The sequence below is a fragment of the Colossoma macropomum genome, unplaced genomic scaffold, assembly GCF_904425465.1.
Source record: "Colossoma macropomum unplaced genomic scaffold, Colossoma_macropomum, whole genome shotgun sequence".
NCBI lineage: Eukaryota > Metazoa > Chordata > Actinopteri > Characiformes > Serrasalmidae > Colossoma > Colossoma macropomum.
Window position 1 is genome coordinate 25,557 of NW_023495254.1, and position 23,136 is coordinate 48,692.

General features: G+C 38.0%; 2 protein-coding genes across 3 annotated transcripts; one reads left to right on the forward strand and one right to left on the reverse strand.

Moving 5' to 3' along the window:
• The first annotated feature begins 1,337 nt into the window (after positions 1–1,337).
• Positions 1,338–13,723, forward strand: aldh3b1 (aldehyde dehydrogenase 3 family, member B1). 2 transcript variants are annotated; one of them, XM_036561502.1, is made up of 10 exons: positions 1,338–1,751; positions 6,144–6,408; positions 7,194–7,304; positions 7,886–8,006; positions 9,055–9,140; positions 9,821–9,902; positions 10,403–10,795; positions 11,433–11,599; positions 11,695–11,794; positions 12,683–13,723. In XM_036561502.1, the coding sequence occupies exons 2-10, from the start codon at positions 6,247–6,249 to the stop codon at positions 12,880–12,882; spliced, it is 1,422 nt and encodes a 473-aa protein (XP_036417395.1). In that variant the 5' UTR covers positions 1,338–1,751; positions 6,144–6,246; the 3' UTR covers positions 12,883–13,723. The 2 variants fall into 2 exon arrangements, with proteins under 2 accessions (XP_036417395.1, XP_036417394.1); XM_036561501.1 differs by having other exon boundaries at positions 6,236–6,408.
• LOC118801272 (caseinolytic mitochondrial matrix peptidase proteolytic subunit) lies at positions 13,724–22,855 on the reverse strand. Its single transcript, XM_036561503.1, has 7 exons — positions 22,727–22,855; positions 22,315–22,416; positions 19,039–19,110; positions 18,854–18,950; positions 17,679–17,866; positions 16,477–16,582; positions 13,724–14,719 (listed from the first exon to the last, which is right to left on the reverse strand). The coding sequence occupies exons 1-7, from the start codon at positions 22,736–22,738 to the stop codon at positions 14,499–14,501; spliced, it is 798 nt and encodes a 265-aa protein (XP_036417396.1). The 5' UTR covers positions 22,739–22,855; the 3' UTR covers positions 13,724–14,498.
• Between the last annotated feature and the right edge of the window lie 281 nt (positions 22,856–23,136).

Consider the following 23,136-nt stretch of genomic DNA (forward strand, 5'->3'; position numbering starts at 1 on the left):
CCCTGACAGGAACCAGCTGAGCCTGAAGCAGCACACTGAAACACTCATGAACATCTGAGAGCCTCTCAAGCATTAAACCTTTTTAGTTTGTTAAGCAAATCTGTTCCAGCTGCTCATGTCAACCACTGAATCACAACAGTTAGGCCCACTTCACTTCTAGCTTAAAATAATATATAGATCAATCTATTTTATACAGAAGTTAATTAAGCATTTACATGCAAAGTAAATGTTAAGTGTATGCAGTACTGTGAAAAGTCTTATGCAGCCATGAAAACTGCTTAAATCTCAGCAGTGAGTATGTTTTTGCCAGTAAAAACATTATATAATATTAGAATAAACCTAAATAAACCAAAATACAGTAAAAATGAATAGGCAGAATGTCTTGTTTTCAGTAAAGTTGTTGAAATCTTGGTTAGATCATTGGTTCAGTTCATCTTCTCCTCAATGATTTGTTCAAGTGGCCCTGATTTAACTTAATAAGGTATTAATCAACCTGATTTAACTCAATTATGGTTTGATTAAACTGATTTAACTTAATGAAGATTAAACTGATACAACCAAATGAAGGATTAATTAAACTGATTAAACTTTTTGAAGGGTTGTTTAACTGAACTGAGTTAACTTAATGAAGTATTAATGACATTAATATAAGTAAATAAATAAGTGGCTGATTAAACCGAATGAATGATTCATTTAACTGATTAAATGTATTGACTGATTGATTAAACTGATTAAACTTAATGAGGACTGATTAAACTAATTTAACTTAAAGAAGGATTGAATAAACTGATAGAACTCAATGAAGGTTTAACTAATGTAACTTCATAAAGGATTGATTAAACTAATATATGTCAATAAAGGACGGATTAACCTGATTTAACTTCATGAGGGATTTATTGAATTGGTGTAACTTATTGGTTTGATTGAACCATTTTAACTAAAAGAAAGATTGATTAAACTGATTCAGTTGAATTAAGATTTGAATAAACTAATATGACTTATTAAAGGATTGATTAAGCTAATATAAATCAATGAAAGATGGATTAACCTGATTTAGCTTCATGGAGATTTAATTAAACTAGTTCAACTTATTGAAGGTTTGATTAAACCGTTCTAACTTAGGAGTTGATTAAACTGATTCAGCTGAATGAATGTTTGATTAAACCAATACTGACTTACTGAAGGCTTGATTGAACTAATTTACTTTAATGAAGAAGTGATTCAGCTGAATGAAGAATCGATTTTATTGCACTCGTTATTTTGATTTGAATATCGTGACAGTTATTGTGTGGAATCGACTCATGGATCCGACTCCCCTGATTCCCGTCATATGCCATCAGAGTCCGAGTCGACTGCAACGACTCCGGAGTCGAACAGTCCGAGCCTGCATGTCTATACTTGTTGTGAATGTTGACACTTCAGACCTGCTGTTAGTGTTAAACACTTCTTATGATGTGATTCCCTATGAATGTGTGACTGAAAATCAGTTTTCCTGCTCTACGAGGCCTACGTGTTCGACTGGAAAGAAAGAAACGCTTGTTTAATATCTGTGGCTCGGCCATTTATTCCCACAAACAACGGGTTTTTCTTGTAGGCTCTGAAAATCCTTCCACATTTCTTCAGGTGCAAAACCCGACCGACTAGATTTTCCCCTGAAACTAGCACCCGGAACTAGCTGCCACTGGACTGAAGTTAGCAGATGGATTAGCAGGAAAAAAAAAGACTTCTTGAAGGATTCATAAAAATATTAGGTAAGGTTTAAGCTTTTTCACACCTTTTCTGAGTGAAAAAGTGCGGTGTGCTATCACTTCGTGTACAGATGGCGATTTATAGCCTCTGCATGAACGTGTTTTTAGCATTTTTGCTCACGAAGCTTCTTATTCGCCAGCTTCTCGTTCGAATTTTCCCGTTCCACCTTAAATGGCGCAGCAGTCGTTGGAACACTTGCAACACCCCAGGCGCCAGAATGTAACTGCTGCACCACTTAAGGTGGAACGGGACAATTCGAATAAGAAGCTGAATTCAGCCTCGTATTTAACTTAGCTCGTTTCCAGATAACTAGCAGGTGCAGCCGAACGCCTCTCCCTTAACACAATGAGACAAACCACGCTCGTATTACTGTTCTGTGTTGAGCTCTCTTTAAGGTGGTACTGCTGAGAGAAGGGCAGATTTGTATGAAGACAGTGAGGAGATTTGCTTACAGGGCTGAGGGGGAGGATGACATTGACAATGAGGGTGTGACTTTGTCCATTCTCAGTCTGAAGCTTTTCACAGATAGACTGTCTAGACTGTTGGCAGCTTCTGTACACTCTTAAAAAGATTGCTCTTCAAGGGTTCTTTAGTAAAAGGAGTGGTTCTTTGTATGGTGAAATGGTTCTTCAGATCAATGGAGAATGTGTTATATATGGTTCTATATAAAACCAAGAAGGGTTGTGCTGCTGTTACGATGCCAAACCTTTAACAGTACACTCTTAAAAAAGACGGTTCATCAGGGTTCCTTGGTAAAGAAAATGGTTATATAAAGAACCATAAACACTCAAAGAACCCTTTGCATGATTTAAGTGGTTCTTTGCATGGTAAACTGGCTCTTCAGATGGAGAATGTGTTGTGTATGGTTCTGTATAGCACCAAAAATTGTTCTGCTACTGTTGTGATGTCAAGCTTTTAACAGTACATTCTTAAAAACAGATGGTTCGTCACGGTTCTTTAGCAAAGAAAATGGTTCTATAAATAACCATGAGCACTCAAAAAAACCCTTGCGTGATTAAATGGTTCTTTGCATGTGAAAGGGTTCTTCAGTTTAATGGAGAATGTGCTGTAGATGGTTCTATATAGAACCTTTTTGAAAAGTGTTCTAAATAGCACCTAAAAGGGTTCTTCTATTGTTACAAGCTTGTCATCGTAACAATAGAAGAACCTTGTGGCTGCTATATAGAACCCTTTTCAAAAAGGTTCTACATAGAACTATATGCAGCACATTCTGAAGAACCCCTTCATGATGCAAAGAACCCTTAATCATGCAGGGTTCTTTGAGTGTTGAGCGCACTAAAGAACCCTGACAAACCTTCTTTCTTAAAGTGTAGAAGAACCCTTTTTGTTGCTGTAGAGGACTAAAAAGGTTCTATATAGAACCATATATGAAACATTCTCCATCATTCCGAAGAGCTGTTTCACCATGCAGAGAACCTTTTAGGTCTGAAATGGTTCTATGTAGAACTCCTTGACCAAAGATCCCGCGAAGAACCATCAGTGTGTAGGTTCTCTTCTGTCATCCAAACTTGAATAAAGTCAGCAGAAGCAGAAGAGGAGTGCAGAGTATCCTAAACTCATCCTACAGTGACAGTAGAAGCACATGCAGGAGACATTTCTGAGGAGGTGAGATGTGAGATGTTCCACTGACATAACGAAGAGGAAAGTCAAGTGACAAAACAGGCGTCTCTAAAACTGGAGTGTATTTAAAAGATATAAAGAATGTGGGACTCCTAACAACCACCTGCAAGACCTGGTAGAGCACCAAAACAGGCGTTTAAATTCAGTTCAGTGCAAGATTTGTTCCTATAACGCTTTTTGCAACAGGTTTTGTCACAAATAGCTTAGCAGAAAATTCAGGGTCCAAGCCCCAAAAGAGAAAGCCAAGGGTAACTGTGACAAAAACCTGCCTAATAGCAAAAGGAAGAAACCTGGAGAGGAACTTAAAAGGGGAACTCGTCATCGACTAGGATAGCAAAACAATTACGCAATGATTTGGCAATGATAGATAATAAGTAGACAAATAAATACTTTGGGTTTATATCGAGAAAACAACGATCAAACTTCTTCTGTCCATCCTTCCACTGTGAGAACACACCTCAACACTATGGGTCTGAACAGGATGTGTAGCTGTGAAGAGGCACGTACTGAGAAAAAGAAAGAGAAGCAAAGGATGAAATTTCCAAATTAACTAAAGAAGCTGCTGGGGTTCTCAATGGACAGACCACCAGTGAACAGACCACCAATGGACAGACCTCAGCATCACTGAATGTGGTTGAGATTGCCTGTATTGTGAGAAGCAGGAACTGCAACCAACTTCTAAGACTGAACTTTGGAGGTGTGTAAAAAATGAAAAACAAAAATCCTTTCAGATTTCTTTGAAAAACTGAAGGTGAGTCTCCTGAAAAGGATAAAGGCTGTAATGAAGGATGGACACAGATTTCTGTGTTTGTTTTATGTTAAGTAGTACTGAATATGTCACCATTCATAGGTTTAGAATCAAGTGTAATAAACCAAAATGTAAAGTAATGGTTAATTTGCAATTTAAAAATGGTACAAAAATGAAAATGTTACTAAATAATGAACTGTAACTATCTATTTAGTTATTTTTCTATTTAGTATTGTAACAAAATTAACTATGAACAGCTGTTTGATCAGTTTGGGTCGCTTTTTGAATGTGGGACATTCTGGACAGTAGTTTCATTGAGTTAATTCTTGACGCTTCACAGCTTTCTCAGCTATTGTGTAATCAGCAGCAGCTCCTTTCATCATTTAGCATTTCTGAATTTTTACAGCCTCCTACAAATCCTTGAATCCTGTGTAATGTTAGCATCATATTACAGTCATTTAGTACATAACTGCCATTAAATTGGATTACAGTGATTTACTAAGGTAGTGTACACACTAATGACTAAGGAACTGAGGGAAAAGATTCCTTTACTCACTAAAATACTTGGGTAAAAGTAAAAAAGATCTTGAAAGTGCAAGTCCATTCAATTTGTAAAATGGAACTGGTTATAACTAAGACAGTGAAGTTGTGCTTACTAACACACCAAAACCTAAACACTTGCGCCCCCTTGTGTTAAAACCTGAGGTGACCTCACTATTAGAGGATTACAGACAGAAACATTGAGGGCTGCTCTCCCACACCCAGATCTCAGAATAAAAAGAGTTTCCTAGGGGGGATAGACTTAATTAAATAGTTAAGATGTAAACAAAGTCATTAAGAGTGGTTTGATGTGAGATGCACTGTTCTTAAAAACTTCCACATTCAGAATTGTCCACAATGGAGGTGACGTCTGAAGTGTTTAATGCCTCTAAATGCCTCTAAAAGGTCCCTCACAGAAAATTATTACATGAAATGGTTATAAATACACTGCCTGATGTCTGAGACATTAAGTGCAATCAATAATCAGATAACTGCAAAAAATCTGATTTTGTCAGTAATCCGATCAACACGTTTACATGCACTTGAGTAATCAGATTATGGGAAACTCCGGGTCTACATGAGTCAGGCGATAATTGGATTTCTGCTTTGCAACCAGCCAGTAAACTCACAGAAGAAGACGTGACGTAAACATAACGTTAAAATGTCAAACCGCAGCTTTTTTAACATCGCACTACTTTACCTGAAAATATGAACTTACATCGTCTAGAAGATGAAGAATATTTAAATCCTTTATTTCGTGTTTGGTTTCAGCGCCGCTCCAACAGTGTTTCTGCTGTGACTCACGACATCCACCGTCTGATCTCGCGCATGCGCAGACTGAGAAATCCGCTAGAAATCAGAGTGAGAGTTCACATGCCCTTAGAAATCTGATTACTGAGCTGAAATCCAGCTCTTTTTATCGTATTTCTTAATCAGATTTTGAGATCGGAGTGTGGTGTTTACATGACCATTTGAATAATCAGATAACTGCAGAAATCCAATTATCCAATTAAATCGGAGTATTGAGTGCATGTATACGCACTCATTGTTTTACGATAGTTTTGAGATTAGAATTTGGCTTGAAGTGTATTTTTAACAGTATATTCATGGCAGAGATGCTATATGCAAGGCAAAATAGTCCTTAAGGAAGATTTGAGTTTGACCATTGTTTCATTATGTAGGTTCATGTAGGTTCACTGGTGGTTTTGGATAATAAATAAAATGGCTATATGTGTGTTGTAGACATCGCAACCGTCCACAAGTTATATAGCTTAACGACTGAATTATGCAGAAATTTTACATGTCTGAGAAATTGGCTCTGAGTGTTCTTTATAGCAGAAACTGAAATCTGCCTAAATCACAAAACAGTATTTGGAAGTTCAGTTTTTCCTTCTTTCTCACCCTCTCTCTCTCTCTCTCTCTCTCTCTCTCTCTCTCTCTCTCTCTCTCTCTCTCTCTCTCACAGCCTCTCTCTCTCTCTCACCCTCTCTCTCTCTCTCTCTCTTTCACCCTCTCTCTCTCTCACCCTCTCTCTCTCTCACCCTCTCTCTCTTGTAGGTCTGTTTGAAATGGAAAGCCAGAAGCAGGTGATTGAAAGGCTTCGGACTGCGTTCCGGTCAGGCGTGACCACTCCCCTCCATTTCCGTCTGACCCAGCTACAGGCTCTGCTCACTCTGCTTGAGGACAATGAGCCCCAGATTTTGGAGGCCATGCACAAAGACCTCGCCAAGGTACGCACCAGGGATCAAACTGTACTATCATGATGTCATTGGGACATTTTAAAACACAAAAACATCGTTTAAAGATATACTACAAAATATACTACAGTCATGGCCAAAAAGAGCAGAAACGCCTGAGCGGTCATCAGATTGGTCGTCATGTGTAGAAGCATTTTAAATTATGGGACGACTGAAAATGCTCATTGCGGAATTTGTGCTAAGAGGTTGGTACACTACGTAGGCATGCCAAGTTTGATGCTTATCCCAGTACCACCATGTGTCCAATCTACACTGCCTCTGATTCAGCTCCATCACGTGACCGCTTTAGGCGGGAACATCTTTTTTTGTCCTTTAGTGATCCTTATCCGAATACCACCATGTGTCCAATCTACACTGCCTCTGGCTCGGCTCCATCGCATGACCGCTTTAGGCAGGAACATCTTTTTTTGTCCTTTAGTGATCCTTATCCGAATACCACCATGTGTCCAATCTACACTGCCTCTGGCTCGGCTCCATCACATGACCGCTTTAGGCAGGAACATGTTTTTTCTCCTTTTCTTTTAATTAGCTGTGGTGCCAGGAATGTAGCCCACTGAGTGGTACTTGGATCATACTTACATATCTGAAATAATTAATCAGATTAGTAATGCCTCCATGGTATGGTATGCAACCCTTATTCTTATCAGCTGATCATATCCTCCATATTCAGCCTACAGCAGTTTAGTAAACAATTAGCAGCAGCTAATTTTTGGCTCATCAGTAACAATGCTTTCTTCCTTTCTTTCTCTCTTTTAAAGCCAAAGTTTGAGGCTGTGCTGTCTGAAATAGACCTTGTGGTCAACGATCTTTGCTATACCATTAGTAACCTGCACAACTGGATGCAGCCCAGCTATGTGGGGAAGAACCTGGTAAGATTTGTGTGATTTTTCTGTATGGATGGGGGAAAATCTATACAACTTAATAACAGTGTTTTGGTTCAAAATAACATTATGGGTTTAAAAATAGTACACAGAAAAAAACAGGATTGATGTTACATTATTTAATTATTAACATTTCTAACGTGTATTAAGCCCACATTAATCTTAATAGTCCTTAGGATGGTGCTGAAGGCATAATTTATAGTGAAAAGTAATAAATTGCAATATATTGCAGAATATCACATGACTGATCTTTCACAGCCTCGCAGTAGAATTGAGTCGAGGCTTAAGTATCATGACAATTTTGTATTGTAAGGCGTTGAGTCAACTGATTTTTCGTGACAGCTTGTTTTGTTTTTGTTTGCTTTGCCGCACGAAGGCCAAACTGCTGTGACAGGCAAATTGCGAAATGTTTGCCTTATGACTGAGTTGGAGATGTTCCAGTGTTACAGGACTGAAAAGCAGAAATGCTGGGTTTGCTGATGCACTCATATTTCTCTCTCTCTCTCTCTCTCTCTCTCTCTCTCTCTCTCTCTCTCTCTTTCTCTATCTTACTTTTTTACTGCTTTTAGGCAACAAAGCTCGATGACTGTTTCGTCCGCAGGGAGCCATTAGGGTTGGTTTTGATAATCGGTGCCTGGAACTATCCTCTCCAGCTCATTGTGGCACCACTCATCGGTGCTATTGCTGCAGGTGGGCTGGTTTCAGTATAGTAAAGAATGAGAATATAAAACCGTTGCACATCTTTCATGGAAACCACTGTCAGTGATCAGAACTAGGCATCTGGGTGTGACCTACCATAGTAAAGTATGTGTAGGGGGCGGGGCTTAAGGCACACCAATGCTCAAAAAGCTTAAGTCCTAGCAGTTGTAATTTTTTTATTCATGTATTTTTTTAATTATTTTTTTAGAGGTCAACTTGGCTGGCATTGAATAAATTTGTTGGAGAGCTTTTATTTATCTGAGCCAAAATATATAGTATATAATTAGAACTATGTAGAATCAAAACAGTTGAATCTGAAAATATGGATCACCACTACTAGAATTTGTATATTCCTACTTTAAAGGAAATTCCACCAATTTTTCAACATTTCTGCATAATTCAGTGGTTGAGATGTAAACAGTCAGAGTGGTTTGGTGTGAAAATGGTTCATTGTAGGGAAACGTACTGATTTATATACAGTGGTGGTGATAGGAACCAGGAGCACAATGTCTACAACACAAATATAGCCATTTCATTTACTATCCAAAATCACCAGTGAACCTACCTGTGTCTTCTCAGTTTTTAGATGTAATGTTGATGATGGTAAAACAGTCAAAAATCTAAAAAAATGTATTTTTTGTGGGGAATATTTTGCCCCACAACACCCTACATGTACTCTTTTTTTTTCTTAAATAGGTATTAAGTCCAAAAAAAAATCTCAAAACTACAATAAAACAGTAACTCAGTCATCTGGAAGCATTTCCATAACCATTTCATGTAATAACTTCCCATAAATGACTGTTTAGAGGCATTAAACTCTACAGATGTATGCTTCCTGTCACCACCACTGTGAAAAATTCAGACTTAGCAAGTTTTCCTAGAATGGAGAATTTCATATAAAACTGCTCTGAGTAACTTTATTTACATCTTAACAATTTAATTATGCAGAAAATATTTAGAGATTCACAGATTTATCTGTTAATACCAGTTAACAGCATCTCGTCCATTATTCTGGACCTTATTCTATGTCCTTGTTTAGGCAACTGTGCCATTCTGAAGCCGTCAGAGGTCAGTAAAGCAACTGAGCAACTTCTCTCGGAGCTCATACCCAAATACCTGTCTCAGGTAACGTACTGTCTTTGCAGTGACTCCAGATTGAGGCTTTAGAGGGCCCATATCACAGAGAACCTTTTTGACATGAGTTTTGTGTAGTATGTAAACATTGTTAAAGTTTCAAAACACATCATTAATTCTCCAGTCTATTTATGCTATTTTGAATTCATTGCTTTTGTGAAATCCAATGCATTTACATAATCCACCTGTTCCACCTACAGCAGTTTGGCCCCACCCATTCACACTGAAGTTATAAGGAATGTTTTTGACAGCCAATCAAAACTGAGGCCATTTACATATCATCTCAATCTTACCCTTTGCGTTATGTTAGATTTTTGTGATCAGTAGACCACCATAAATTGTCTGAAATTACTTGGGGAAACCTTTTGGTTACATAAATTCCTGTTATAAGTTATATTTTTTCCTTTTTCTGTGAAGTGACCATTTTGGAGATACATGGTTTTGTTCCAGCAGCTACAGTATATCAGCATTAAAGGCACACTGGCAAAAGCAGCCTGTTTAAATCTGCTCTTGATACATAAAACCCTCACAAATATCGTAGACGTTAACACACAACTCAAATGTGTGATATGGGTACTGTAAACAAGTTTTGCATTACGTAGTGGTTGACATGTGCATACCTCTCCTGCCTGCTGCTCGAATCTTGCCTTATTTGCTGTGTGGGATTACAGGAGTGCTATGCTGTGATGTGTGGAGGAGCAGAGGAAACCAAGCTGTTGTTGGAGAACAGATTTGATCATATCTTCTATACCGGTAAGTGGCCACAGTTCATATTTTTTTGTAACCACCTTGACAGAATCTGTTGTATCTTTCTATGTTTTGGATGCACTTTTTAATAATTTCTGCTATTCAGATATTCACATTTTCTAGACATAATTGTTAAACATAGCATTTTATGAGCCTACAGTACTCAGAGACCAGAGAGATTTAATTAATTTCCAGTAAAAACTGCCATGAAGTACACTCATTTTTTTGCAAAATATTTATGAGGAGATTATATATAAGCTAATCCAGTTGCATGAATAAAGGGAAAGTCAGAGGAAAATAAGTGGGGAAAAAACAGAATTTTTTCCTCATGCTGAAAAATAAATAACATTGAAAATCATGTTTCATGTTCAGGTTCATGTGAACCATGCATTTACATAATGAAAATAATGTTATTGAATTCCATACTAATTGTAGTTGTTGTGTATGAATGGCATGAAATAATGACCCCCACACCTTCTTTATATAAACTATCCATCCTCCACCAGGTTCACAGGCAGTAGCTCGGAGTATCCTCCAGGCAGCTGCGGTGCACCTGACCCCAGTCACTCTTGAGCTGGGGGGAAAGTGTCCCTGCCTCATTTACGGCCGGCTGGACATCAAGGCTGGAGCGAAGAGGCTGGTGTGGGCCAAGTTCTTCAATGTAGGTCAAAGCTGCGTGGCCCCGGACTACGTTCTGTGCACGACCGAGATGAGGGACGCACTCCTGCCCGCGATCAAGGACGCTCTAGAGGAGTTCTACGGGACTCAAGCTCAGCAGAGCCCGGACTACGGCCGCATCATAACAGACAGACACTACGACAGACTGATGGAGCTTCTGGGAAAATCAGAGGGGAAAGTGGTCATAGGAGGAGATGGAGTTAAAGAGGACAGGTACATCGGTGAGTAGAGGTGTAAAAATACATCTGATTATACTCAACAACGTTTTTTTCATTCTATTTTCAAACATTAAAAATACACAAAAAAAAAATGTGTACTAGATGCATAAAATATAAAAATGTGTTGATCTGAAGGTGAAGTTATGATTGATTGTAATACCATTCAGCATTTGTTTATACAAGGTCATTTACATCTAAGCAACTATTATTATTATTATCGTTATTATTATTTCTGTTAAATAGTCATATTATTATAATAGTAATTAATAATAATAACACCAGTAAAAACAACCACTAATAACCCTACCATTATTGTGAATAATAATAGTAATAGCAAATGTATTATGGTTTGTAATAATAATTTTAAAATAATTAGAATATTGAATAATAATAAGGTATTTTTTATTTATTTATGCAAATATATTTTTATACCCGTTCTCCAAGAAATATTAATAAAATAACATTTGCAATTATATCAGTCGTATGATGATTCTGATTATTATTATTAATAATACAAATGAAATATTCTGTGTATACTTATATATAAATAAATAACATATAATATGTATATATATATAAAATGTGTGTGTGTATGTGTATGTATGTATGTAACCTTACTTGTCCTCTCCTCTTTGTCCAGCTCCAACAGTGATTGTGGATTTGAAGGAGTCGGACGCTCTGATGCAGGAGGAAATTTTCGGCCCCATTCTCCCCATCATCACCATCGAGTCTCTGGATCAGGGCATTAGTTTCATCAACCAGAGAGAGAAGCCTCTGGCGCTTTACGTCTTCTCTGATGAGTCTCGAGTACGACACCAGATACAAACCAAAAGCCACCAGCATTTCCCTTTACTGAAAGTACGAGGTGAAACAGTTTGGGTGTTTCTCTGTTTTTTGTGCAGATTGTGACCACAGTTCTGGAGAGAACCAGCAGTGGAGGGTTCTGTTCTAATGACGGAATCGTTCATATGACACTTCCTGGGTTGCCTTTTGGAGGAGTGGGTGAGTGCCTGCACTGCAGTGTGTTTATGGGATGTCACTGTTCTTATTTTTGGTAAAAAATGATCAGATTTAGATAATTTCACTCTTTACTTAAGATGTAGTCGATTAGCCAAAACATGTTTGTTTCTTTAACACCGGAGCTACTACATTAACGCAGCTAACAAGCTTATACTACATCAGTATGCATGGCGCATTCATGCCTTTGTCATCACAGTTACTTCGAAACGTGCCGAGTTGTTAAGTGATGTCAAATAGACTTACTTATGTGGTTTCTGCAGGGTTGGGATGTAACTGAATATACCCCACTACTCAAAAGTTTGGGGTCACAATTTCATTCATATAAAACCAATGTCTTTTAAGATGTGTGTTTAAAATGATTCTATGATGAAACTAACTTCTTAGGAGTTTCCAACAGCTTGTAGAAACGTTTTCGGTGCTAAGCGGTTCTATATAGAACCATTTTCTTTACTAAAGAACCCTTGAAGAACCATCTTTTTTAAGTGTGTAGCTAATAGACTAGAGTTTTTGAAAATAGTTCTGTATAAAACCAAAAACGGTTCTGCTGTTGTTACGATGTCAAGCATCGTAACAGTAGAAGAACCCTTTTTAGTGCTATACAGAACTGTTTTCGGAAAGGTTCTATAAAGAACCTTTACAACACATTGTCCATCAATCTGAAGAACCATTTGATCATGCAAAGGACTATTTAAGCCTGAAATAGTTCTATATAGAACTCTTGGTTCTAAACAGAACCATTGCCTTTACTAAAGAACCCTTTTTAAGTGTGTATATTTGAGCGAGAAGTTGTTTACATGTTATTTTTGTGCTCAGATATGGTCTTGAGTATGTGTCACATTTGTTTAAGACAGTCCCAACCGTTTTGCTCAGGTGCCAGCGGGATGGGCAGTTATCACGGCCGCTGGACCTTCGAGACGTTCAGCCACAGGCGTGGTTGTATGCTCCGGGGATGGGGGCTGGAGCGCATTAGCATGCTACGCTACCCACCATACAGCGAGAGGAGACTGGGCTGGCTACGCTGGGCCACCACGGCCAAAAAGAAGGGCTGGGGAGGATGTTCTGTGATGTGAAGATGGTTTGTTTGTTAAATCTGTGATGAAAACGAGGCATTTTTATAGCAGGAGCTGACTAGCTTGAATGGTCAGAGAAGAAAAGCAACCGTAACAAACAAAATCATGCAAGAAACACCCTACTGGCTTAGTTGCAGTACTTTTGGGTAGCACTGGAAGGAGGACATGTTGTTTGAATGCTTTAGACCACTGTGATTTGAACCAGGATAAAATTGTGTGGATTTTTTTTTTTTTGCTTTATATACTACTTCTCCAGTAGGAGGCAGACTGGCTGGCCAAAGATGTACTACATAGACAGTACAGTTCAACAGTTGCACAAGCAGCATGTTTGACATATCATGATTCTTATTTAGCTGTGATGTATTGGTTTACATCCATGAAAATCAAATGTCCAGACAAGTATGAACTTGTATGGTCATAAATCATAAACCTTTCTCTACTATATATTCCAGTGTGTTCTTTATTTTCTGAAAAAATCTACTAAAAACGTACACAGAAAGTGTGCTGACACCTTAATGGTCCTCCTTACTTGATATAAAGGACAATATTGATATTAATTTTGTATGAACACCAAATCAGACAGAAAAGAATGTTGCACTGAATGACTTGACAGGACTGAAACTATGCGGTGTGGCTGGGCCTCCAAGATTGGAGTTGGCATAGATGTATAATCCCAAAAATCACCTTGGGATTATTGCTTTGTACAAATTTAAGAGGCACATTTATAACATAGTAGACAATGTTTTGTAAGTACTAATTCAAAGAGAATGCGTTGTAAACTGTTTTGTTAGACAAGGTTTGGCTCCTAAAATAAATGTTTGCCTTATCTTTGAACATGAAACACTGTGTACACATCAATGTTTTATTCCATTATACTGATTATTAAAATCTGAAGGTTTTGTAGAACATATAGGAAAATTAGACAAAGTTCTATGTTCCTATAAAAGAGTCCATAATGTTTTGACCTCATACTGTTAATCTTCACTGTACCAAGACCAGACCTGCTCTATCAGAGACTCCAAAAAGGCTCAGATTTGGGTAGGCCGAGTGTCCAGTTTATTAGAAACACCTACCGTGCACCTGGCCATTTTATCAGAAACACCTACCACATGGGTGCACTTTGTAGGTTTACAATTACAGACTAAAGCCCATCAGTTTATTTGAAGTTTCCCAACCTGGATTTTTTAATCACTGGATTTATAAAGGTGGTCAGTCAGTCATATTAAAAGTGATTTAAAAATCCAGGACTGGAAACTGGATTGTCATCAATGGTCAGTTTGCAACCACAGAGCTCCTGGATGGACATTTTTTTGGAAGTGGACCAAACCCAACCTAGCAGTGACACTATTGTGCAGAAAATGGTCCAAAACCCAAATAATATCTGGTCAACACAGGTCCTGTGGTCAGAGACTGAAGGCTGAAACAGACTAACTGTAAACCTACAAAACGTACCTACATAGTATGTGTTTCCAAAATAATAGCCAATGAATAAGTACAAGGTAGGTGGACCAAATAAACGGAAAACACGGCACATAAGAAGTTACAAAGAAAAAAAAACAGAACTCTTCATCTCAGATGTCCTTTCATAGCGTCACAGTAGCAGCTCCAGTTGCATCTCAGGGTTCGGGTTTATAAGAGGACGGGGGGCAGGCCCCAGTCTGGGCTGGTTCAGAAATTGCTGTTTGAGCGGTGGGGCTGGCAGAAGCTTCCGGCTCTTTCTGAACCAGCTGAGGCTCATCCTGCCCTGCCTGAGGTGGGTGAACCAGGACCTTGTCGATAATGCCAAAGTCCTGCGCCTCCATTGGGCTCATGTACCTGTCTCGCTCCATCACGCTCTCTGGGAAAGGAATAAACATGAAAAAAAAACTGCCGTCAGACAAATACAGTGTGCTAACTGTAGATTTAAGATTAATAAGCACTGAATCTCTACGGCCTCACAGTTGTTGGAAGTTGATTAACCCCTGCAATCTGCCGTGATAGCCACTGATGACAAAATCATGCTGGAATTCTATATCGATTTCTTTTTCTCACCTGCAGCTTAGTAAAACAAGCTGAGAACTTAAGTAAAAGAGGAGCCATTTTATTATGATTTGAATCTGATGAAAGAAAAACTTTACATTTTTGCTGCTTTTCAGTCAGAAGTGCAGGCTCAAACTTGTCTATAAAGAACGTAAATGTAAATGTAATTTATTACTCAAGTATGTATACTGAACAAAAATATAAATGCAACATGTTTGGTCTTGCTACCATTTTGCAGCATTTTGATAAAAGAAAAATCCAGTTTTTTTCCTGAAAAAACGTGTCCCGCTGCTTCAAGCAAAAGGTGATCACACCAGATACTAATGGGAAAATTCTGTTTCCATGGCATCTTCTTCAGTAAAAAGTGTCTCATTTATGTTTTCGTTCAGTGTTATTCTATGCGTAACTGAGTGTGTTTACATGCACTCAATAATCTGATTATGATGATTATGATCTGATTTCTGCAGTTATCCGATTATTTAAATGGTCATGTAAACAGTACACTCTAATTTCTTAGAGCGGAGTAAGGTCTAGAAATCTGGTTAAGAAATCAGATAAAGAGAGCCGGATTTTAGCTCAGTAATCAGATTTCTCAGTGCATGTAAACTCTTACTCTGATTTCTTTCCGATTTCTCAGTCTGCGCATGTGCGAAGACGGACTGCGGTACCAACAATAAGCAAGCGACATTGCTGTGAGACGCAGCAAAACACTTCTGGAGCAACGCTGAAACGAACTACATTCTCAACGAAATCAAGGATTTAAATATTTTTCATCTTCTAGATGATGTATGTCCATATTTTCAATGTTTTAAAAAGCCGCGTCATGAAGTTTGAGTTTACGTTACGTTTATGTCACGTCTTCTTTGAGTTTATTGGCTGGTTGCAAAGCAGAAATCCGATTACCGCCTGACTCATGTAGACCTGGAGTTTCCCCATTATCTGATTACCCAAGTGGATGTAAACACATTGATCGGATTACTGACAAAATCTGGCAGGCAGAAACGCCACTGTAAACAGCAATAACAGTGTCACCATAGCAACAATTACACGGATGCATGCCGCCATCCGTCATGTACTGCCGCTTTTTTCAGCAATTGTGCTATGAGGCATGGAACAGCTGAGGCGTCAAACAGCTGAGCAGTTTGACAATACTTATCGTTATTGTGATAAATTACATCAATATGTCACAACATGCTTTTCTGAGCACATCATGAACATCTTCAGTACTTAAAAAAACACTTTCCAAACTGCATGGTTGATTACAGAGCATAATTAATCCTGTTTAATTAGATTTAGTGCAGCACAGTATGTGGAATTTTGAAATACAAATCATTGGATTTATAGTTTTAGATGGTATTGTTTAATTGTGACACTGCACTGTCTTTCCTGACTTATTATATATATCTAAACAAACATTGTGACGTTTTGTATTGTGAAAACTTCTTGAAGTTATTATGATAAACATTTTTGCCATATTGCCCACCTCTGCATGGAACATCATTTTTTCCAAACCCAAACACAAGAATGGAGCCAACATAGCCATTACAAAAAACTGGTAGATAGTAGATACAGTACCTAGGGTTTCCAGAGGCTGTCCTGTGTGTTTACAGTAGATGTTGTTAATCTGTCTCTTTAGCTTAAGAATCTCCTCAGCCTGGATGGCGATGTCTGTCGCCTGACCCTAAAATCAGGAATCAGTAGTGTGTTAGACGCTCCACAGATTCTGCAGCAGTAACAAAGGACTCTGTTTAATAGAGCTGAAAATACTGTGTTAAAATGTAACGTAAGAGTCCTGATAACACCAGAGACCAAAATCTCTGTGACAAATGAATTTTTTAAATAAAATACGTATTTTTTAAATGTAGTACAACGTTAATGATATAAAAAGTGAACACAAATCTGTTTTATAAATTCCTGAGTTAAACCTTTTAAAAATATTGTTTTACATTAAAAATGGTTTCTCAAATGTTGAACATTGGTTTTGTGACTAGCTGTTTTACGTATGTACAGCGACTATGAAACAGGATTAAAAAAAAAAGAAATCAGAGAAATCATAAGGGAAAAGTATTGTTGGTAACACTTTACTGTAGGGTGCTGTTCATAAGGCTACATGACACCTACGTAAGCTTGTCATGACGACTGACATAACCCTACATAACTGTTTATAAATGCTTATTCCAATAGGTGTCATCCGCTATAAAGGCTATAAAATTGACCAATTTTGATCAGTTAGCTAAAGTAGCCTTTATGACAGATGACGCCTGTTGGAATAAGCATTATTTAGTCTTAGGTTAGCTGTGCTTTTTAAGCTTTTTAAGCTATACATACATAACTATATATGTGTGAGTGTGTGTGCACATGTGTTAGTGTGCTAGCATGTATGTAATGTGTGTATGCAAGGTCTACAAGGGTCAGTGTGAGAGATGTCACATAGGACATGGAAGCTAGATTTGAACCTTCTTAACACAAAACAATTTATCATTCATTTCCTATGGGGGAAAAAAAACATGTTTAAATGTGTATGAAAACTGTCCCAAAACCACAAGCGCACTATTCCCTCATAGGCTCTACAATCCTGCCAAGTTTTGTCGTTCTAGATTGAAAACTGTGACCTGTGCAAATGGTACAAAGAAGATGAAGAAGAAGATACCGAGCCAACTTAATAACACTTATGTTCCCCTGCTGGATATTTCAGCCGCAGTCTTAAAATACAGCGGTCATGTGAAAAAAATGTGGATAGAAACTACATAAAATGCATAGTAACAAGCGGCTCTTACTCTGGCTCCCCCTGAGGGCTGGTGCACCATGATGCGAGCGTTGGGCAGTGAGTGCCTCATGCCAGCGGTGCCTGCAGCCAACAGCAGACTGCCCATACTGGCTGCCTGACCCACACACCATGTGGAGATGGGGTTGAGGATGTACTGCATAGTGTCGTAGATCGCCAGCCCTGCTGTAATTACACCACCTGCAGGAAAATACAGAGAAAGCCCTCGAAACTGGCTTGTAAATCTCCACTAGGGGGTGCTATTAGCACGCAAGTAGATTTATCACTGAAAAAGAGGAAACACCAGCATGACCTCACAGACCACACGCGCAACTGTAGTCACAAATTACAAAAAGGGAAGCAAAGGCGTTGCACTGCTTAATGTTTTAAAACATTTTAAGTGTGATTTTTATTGATTACATGCAGCCAGAGGTCAAAATTCAACACAAATGTCCATCAGCTCTGCACAGGAAAATAAAACTCCATGTCATGCTTAAATAAATAAAATAAACACTGAGAAATATATTTTAATTTGCATTATTTCTTATTAAGCACTTTCAGCTGCTCATGAGTATGAAGGATGCAATATAAATAAAGTTTATTATTATTATTATTATCATATGACTTCATTTTCATTTATGTATTTTTTTGGCTAATGCATTTTCCATTGCAATGTATCACACTCTTTTTAGCAGATATTTGGAGCTTTACATTAATTCTTTTTATTATATAAGTCAAAGTACCCATAAAATACATGAATGGAAAGGCAGCTACATCTGCCTTACATTTTATTTGCTCCTGTTGAGCCACACGCACCTGCAAATGTAACTCAATGGCAGTTATAATAATAATAATAATAATAATAATAATAATAAAAAAATTATAATAAACCCCAACACAGTGATCAGAACCATGTTACAGTTCGGAGCTGAACTGGAAGACAATTTCATGCTTGCGCTGAAGCTCTTTTGCTTTGCTCATACCTTTTACAGCACACATATGAACATTACCTTGGCTGTAAACTAGTATTATAGGACGAATTCTGACTTTTGACTGTTGATGATGTAGAATTTTGTGTGTGTATTTGGTATGTATCAGCGTTTTAAGGCTGGTTTTGAATAGTTAATTTGGCTTAAAATCATCAGTCAGCAATCTGTCAGCCCTGCGAGTAACATTTCAGTCTCTCACCTGGACTGTTGATGTACATGTGAATGGGTTTGTTGTTGCTCTCTGACTGAAGGAAAAGTAGCTGTGCGATCACTAGACTCGCCACAGAGTCATCGATCTAAAGACAGAGAAAAAAGAAGAGAGAATTTGAATGGAAATGACTTTTAACTCCACAGCACACCTTGATCTCAAGCTGAGACACTTACTGGACCCATTACACAGATGATTCTCTCCCTCAGAAGACGAGAGTAAATATCATAGGCTCGCTCTCCTCGGCCCTGTGGGAGAGACGGCAATAAAAGAGAGAAGGTTCGTTTTCCAGCTCTGTTTTGGCAGAAAGCAACAATCTGACCTATATTCTACATTTCATCACTGTCCAAAAACAAAACAAAAAAAGTCTACAATTTTTTTTATTTAAAATTTACATTTTTCTACATCATTTGAAACATAGTAGATGTCCAGTACATAAGCCTGTCACAATCATAAACAGCTACCTATCCATGATTAACAATTCTTTGCCTTTTTTGTAAGCAAACAATTAAAGTGCCAATCATGGAAAACTGACTTTACCTCACTATTTCTGAATAAAGAAGTTTGATGCAGTATGTAAACAATGTTAAGTTTCAAAACATATGAAAGCTGCTTGCGCTGGTTCATAACCGTTCACCACTCTGTTTATATGGTCCATATACGGAAACTTTGCTTCATTATTTCTGTGATGTCACAAGAACTCTTTTACAAATGAAGAGTTTCAATCCAAAGTGCTTTATATCCATTTGCAAAAGTTCTGAATATAAACATTTTTTTGAAAAGAGTCACTGCTGACATACAATGGAAAACATATTCTAATTTCTTGAAAGTGAATTATAATACGTTTTAGAACGAAAGCCTTCATGTATTATTCATTCTACAGTAGTTCAGCTCCACCCATTAACACTGAAGCTATAAGGAGAGTTTCAGCTCCAAGTGCTTTTTTAATGGGCCTCAAAACAGGCCATCCATATAAAGCTTTTATCTTATATTAGTCTTAAAGGCACAGTAACTACATCTGTTTAGTTCTAAGGGGTGAAGAGAGAATGTAATATGGTCATGTAAAAATGGATTATGACTGTTTTTGGTACAAAAGGCCACACAAATGTTGAACACAAAAGTGGACACGAGGAACAACTTTACAATTTAGGAAAAACGCAGGACATATGCCCTTCAATCTTGCCTGTGAGGTTATAACATCTGCACTCACTTTGCTTTCTTCTCTACTGAGTTGTTCATAATCAGTAAATGTTGGGAACAAATGTTATGTATTCATTTGTAGCAGAGATGTGTTGGTTTCTTGTATGAAAATGGCTCAAATATTTTTTAAATGATATTTTGCAAAAACTCAAATTTTTCAACTTTTTTGAATATTTCCATCATTGTGACTCAGATTCAGTCATTCAGACTGGTTTGATGTGAAATGGTCTGAATGAACCAGGGGTCACAGTGTCTACAACACAAATATAACCATTTTATTTATCATGCAAAACCACCAGTGAACCAACACGTGCTTACTGGGTTTTATATGTAATGTTTATGATGGTAAAATAGTGATAAATCTGAAAAAATATATATTTTCTGGAGGGACTATTTTGCCTCACAATGCCATACATGCACCCCTCTGCCACAAATGGACTACAATAAAAGGATTAATAAGATGTTTTAGTATCAACTATCATGAAACAATGTCTCAGTCATCAGGCAGCATATTCACAACTATTTTGTGTTATAACTTTCTGTGAGGGAGCTTTTAAAGGCATTAAACTGTTCAGACGTCTGGTTCTTATCAAGGCCACTGTGAACAATTCTGACTCGGCAAGTTTCTCTAGAACAGAGCATTTCACACCAAACCACTCTGAATGACCAGTGGTGGACAGTAACAAAGTAAATGTAATTCATTAAGTAGTTTTTTCGTGTATCTGTACTTTACTTAAGTATTTCCATTTTTCTACTGCGACTTTCTACTTTCACTCCACTACATTTCAAAGTCAAATATCATACTTTTTACTCCACTACATTATGCGAAATCTGTCGTTCCTTTTGGTTTATGTGTGTATAAAAACGTAATATTTTTCAAAGTCAAAATGAAAGAAGCGTGAAGCAGCACACCAATCAGGGCACAGCACGCACTTTGTTTTGAGGTTGTTTTGACCTGTTGGACATACCTACCAAGTGCAAGCATACGGTTCTACGACGGCGTTTTAGGGCCACTGTTCATAAAAATAAAAATAGTAGACTTTGAGAATAAAGTTGTAATATTTCAAGAATAAAGTCGTAATATTTCGAGAAAAAAGTTGTCATATTTCGAGAAAAAAAAGCCGTAATATTTGGAGGATAAAGTGGGGCTAACTGTAGGGGGCTGCCATAACACGTTGGGGTCTCGGTTGCTGTACTGGCGCCGGAGCTCCACTCACTCCTGTCTCTTTGTGGATCGATCACTTTGATTATCATTCTCACTGTCTGTGAAACTTCATGCCCTCTTTGAATGGTGCGGAGATGTAGCCACCGATAGCCGTGTAGACGACCCTGCGATTCTCCTTCAACAAAACAGACAGACAGTTTCCTCCGAGTCCGTCTGGCTCTTTATTCTAGATAAACACAGTTTCCTGCTCAGCCGTTCAACGTCAGTGCAGCCGCGTAAAATTTTGGGTGCCTATGCCAACATAGATGATGGAACTAACCTAACTTTGTGTAAATAGACCACAATAATGAAATATGTACCATATGCAGTTGTGACTGACGTGTCTTTTTTCTGAATTTATACAAACACTATTTCATTTTATTGTAAATTTGTTTTGGCTAGTTTATGTTTATGAACAGAGACCTACAGATGCAGTTTAGTAAAGGAAACTCATTTGTGAACCTGTGTTTAAAGCTTTTATTAAACTTGCAAATAAACCTTAAACTGAAACTTTGCTTGTTCGTAAAAGGTTATTTTGGAGCCACTCGGTTCTACCTAATGGAAATGGTTTGCCTTCAGCGTTTTGTGCTTATGATAATTTAAATAGATATTAAAAGACTGGTTCACCAAGAGTGACACTCGAGTATTTTCACCTAAAATGAGTTAATGAAGCAGAGTCCTGTTACAAAAATGGTAATAGGACATTAAAATCATAATTAATATTTTAGTACTTTTACTTTCGATACTTAAGCACATTTGAAGGAAAATACTTCTGTACTTTTACTCAAGTGGAGGTCTAAAGGGAGGAGCTTCTACTTTTACTGGAGTAATTTTTTACCTTGGGTGTCTCTCTTTAACTCAAGGACATTGTGAATGACACTGTTTACATCTCAGCCATTCAATTATGCAGAAAAATCGAAAAATGGGCCGAGCTCCCCTTTAAACATCCCCTTAAGAGAGACAGAAGCAGCATTTATGGTTTATTACTGACAATAAACAGACTGACAGCTCACTCAGAGCCATTTTCACCCTAAAAAGCTCTTCTTACCGTCTGCTCGACCACTATAGGGATCAGAGGGCTCCTCCACGGAGAGCTCTGATGGACTGACCGGCTGCCCTTCAGTGCAGACTTTCCACACTGTAACACCCTCTGGAATTAAAAACACAGCGCATTAAAGACCAGTGAAAGAGGTTCAAGACATACAGGTACGGAAAAAGCACATATATCAGCTTTTAGCCTTTTATTCCGAGCTGTCTAATCGAGTCTAATCTCTCCCAAACTCCTCTGATCGGCCGTTACGAGGGACTGTGTCGTTGGAGCTAATGTTAGCCTAGCCCTGCTGCTGTTGCCCAATACACTTAAGCAGGCCTATCCTGACTTCAGTAAATATTGAGACTGTGGATTTTAACCCACTCGAAGCTCAAAAGGCAACTGTCTTCGCAAAAAGAGCTTCACTTACTCGTAATAACATCTTATTCTCTTATTTATAAAGTGCGGTCTACTCAGCCCGGACTCTTCTTCTTTTTGAGCTCGTGTGGCAAACTGGACAGCGCGAGGCCCATTACTGCCACCTAGTGGAAGTAAGCTGATCCTGCCTTGAGCTGTGTCTCAATCCAGAGCCGCTTAAAAGGGGAGCCTGGCCACGTCCTATTTCTATATCAAAAAGATGACCGCTAAACGCCCTCGAGCGAGTCCTAAATGAGTGGGGGTCAATGGAGATAAACGGCTGAAGGTAAAAAATAAAAAGCTTAAATAGTTTTTAATCATTTGTCCAGGACCTTCCTTTAATTTTAGAAAGTAAAGAACGGATTTCAGTAAAAAAGCAAATAAAATTTCCTTTTTTCTACAGGTTTTAGGCAGTAGAATGCT

Coding starts and splice junctions, on each gene's coding strand:
- LOC118801272 (XM_036561503.1), bottom strand. Junction 16,583..17,678: donor AGCCCTCAGGGGGAGCCAGA/GTAAGAGCCGCT, acceptor TCCTGATTTTAG/GGTCAGGCGACAGACATCGC. Junction 14,720..16,476: donor ACAGCCTCTGGAAACCCTAG/GTACTGTATCTA, acceptor TTCCTTTCCCAG/AGAGCGTGATGGAGCGAGAC.
- aldh3b1 (XM_036561502.1), top strand. CDS start 6,247: ATGGAAAGCCAGAAGCAGGTGATTGAAAGGCTTCGGACTGCGTTCCGG. Junction 6,409..7,193: donor TGCACAAAGACCTCGCCAAG/GTACGCACCAGG, acceptor TCTCTTTTAAAG/CCAAAGTTTGAGGCTGTGCT. Junction 9,141..9,820: donor TACCCAAATACCTGTCTCAG/GTAACGTACTGT, acceptor GTGGGATTACAG/GAGTGCTATGCTGTGATGTG.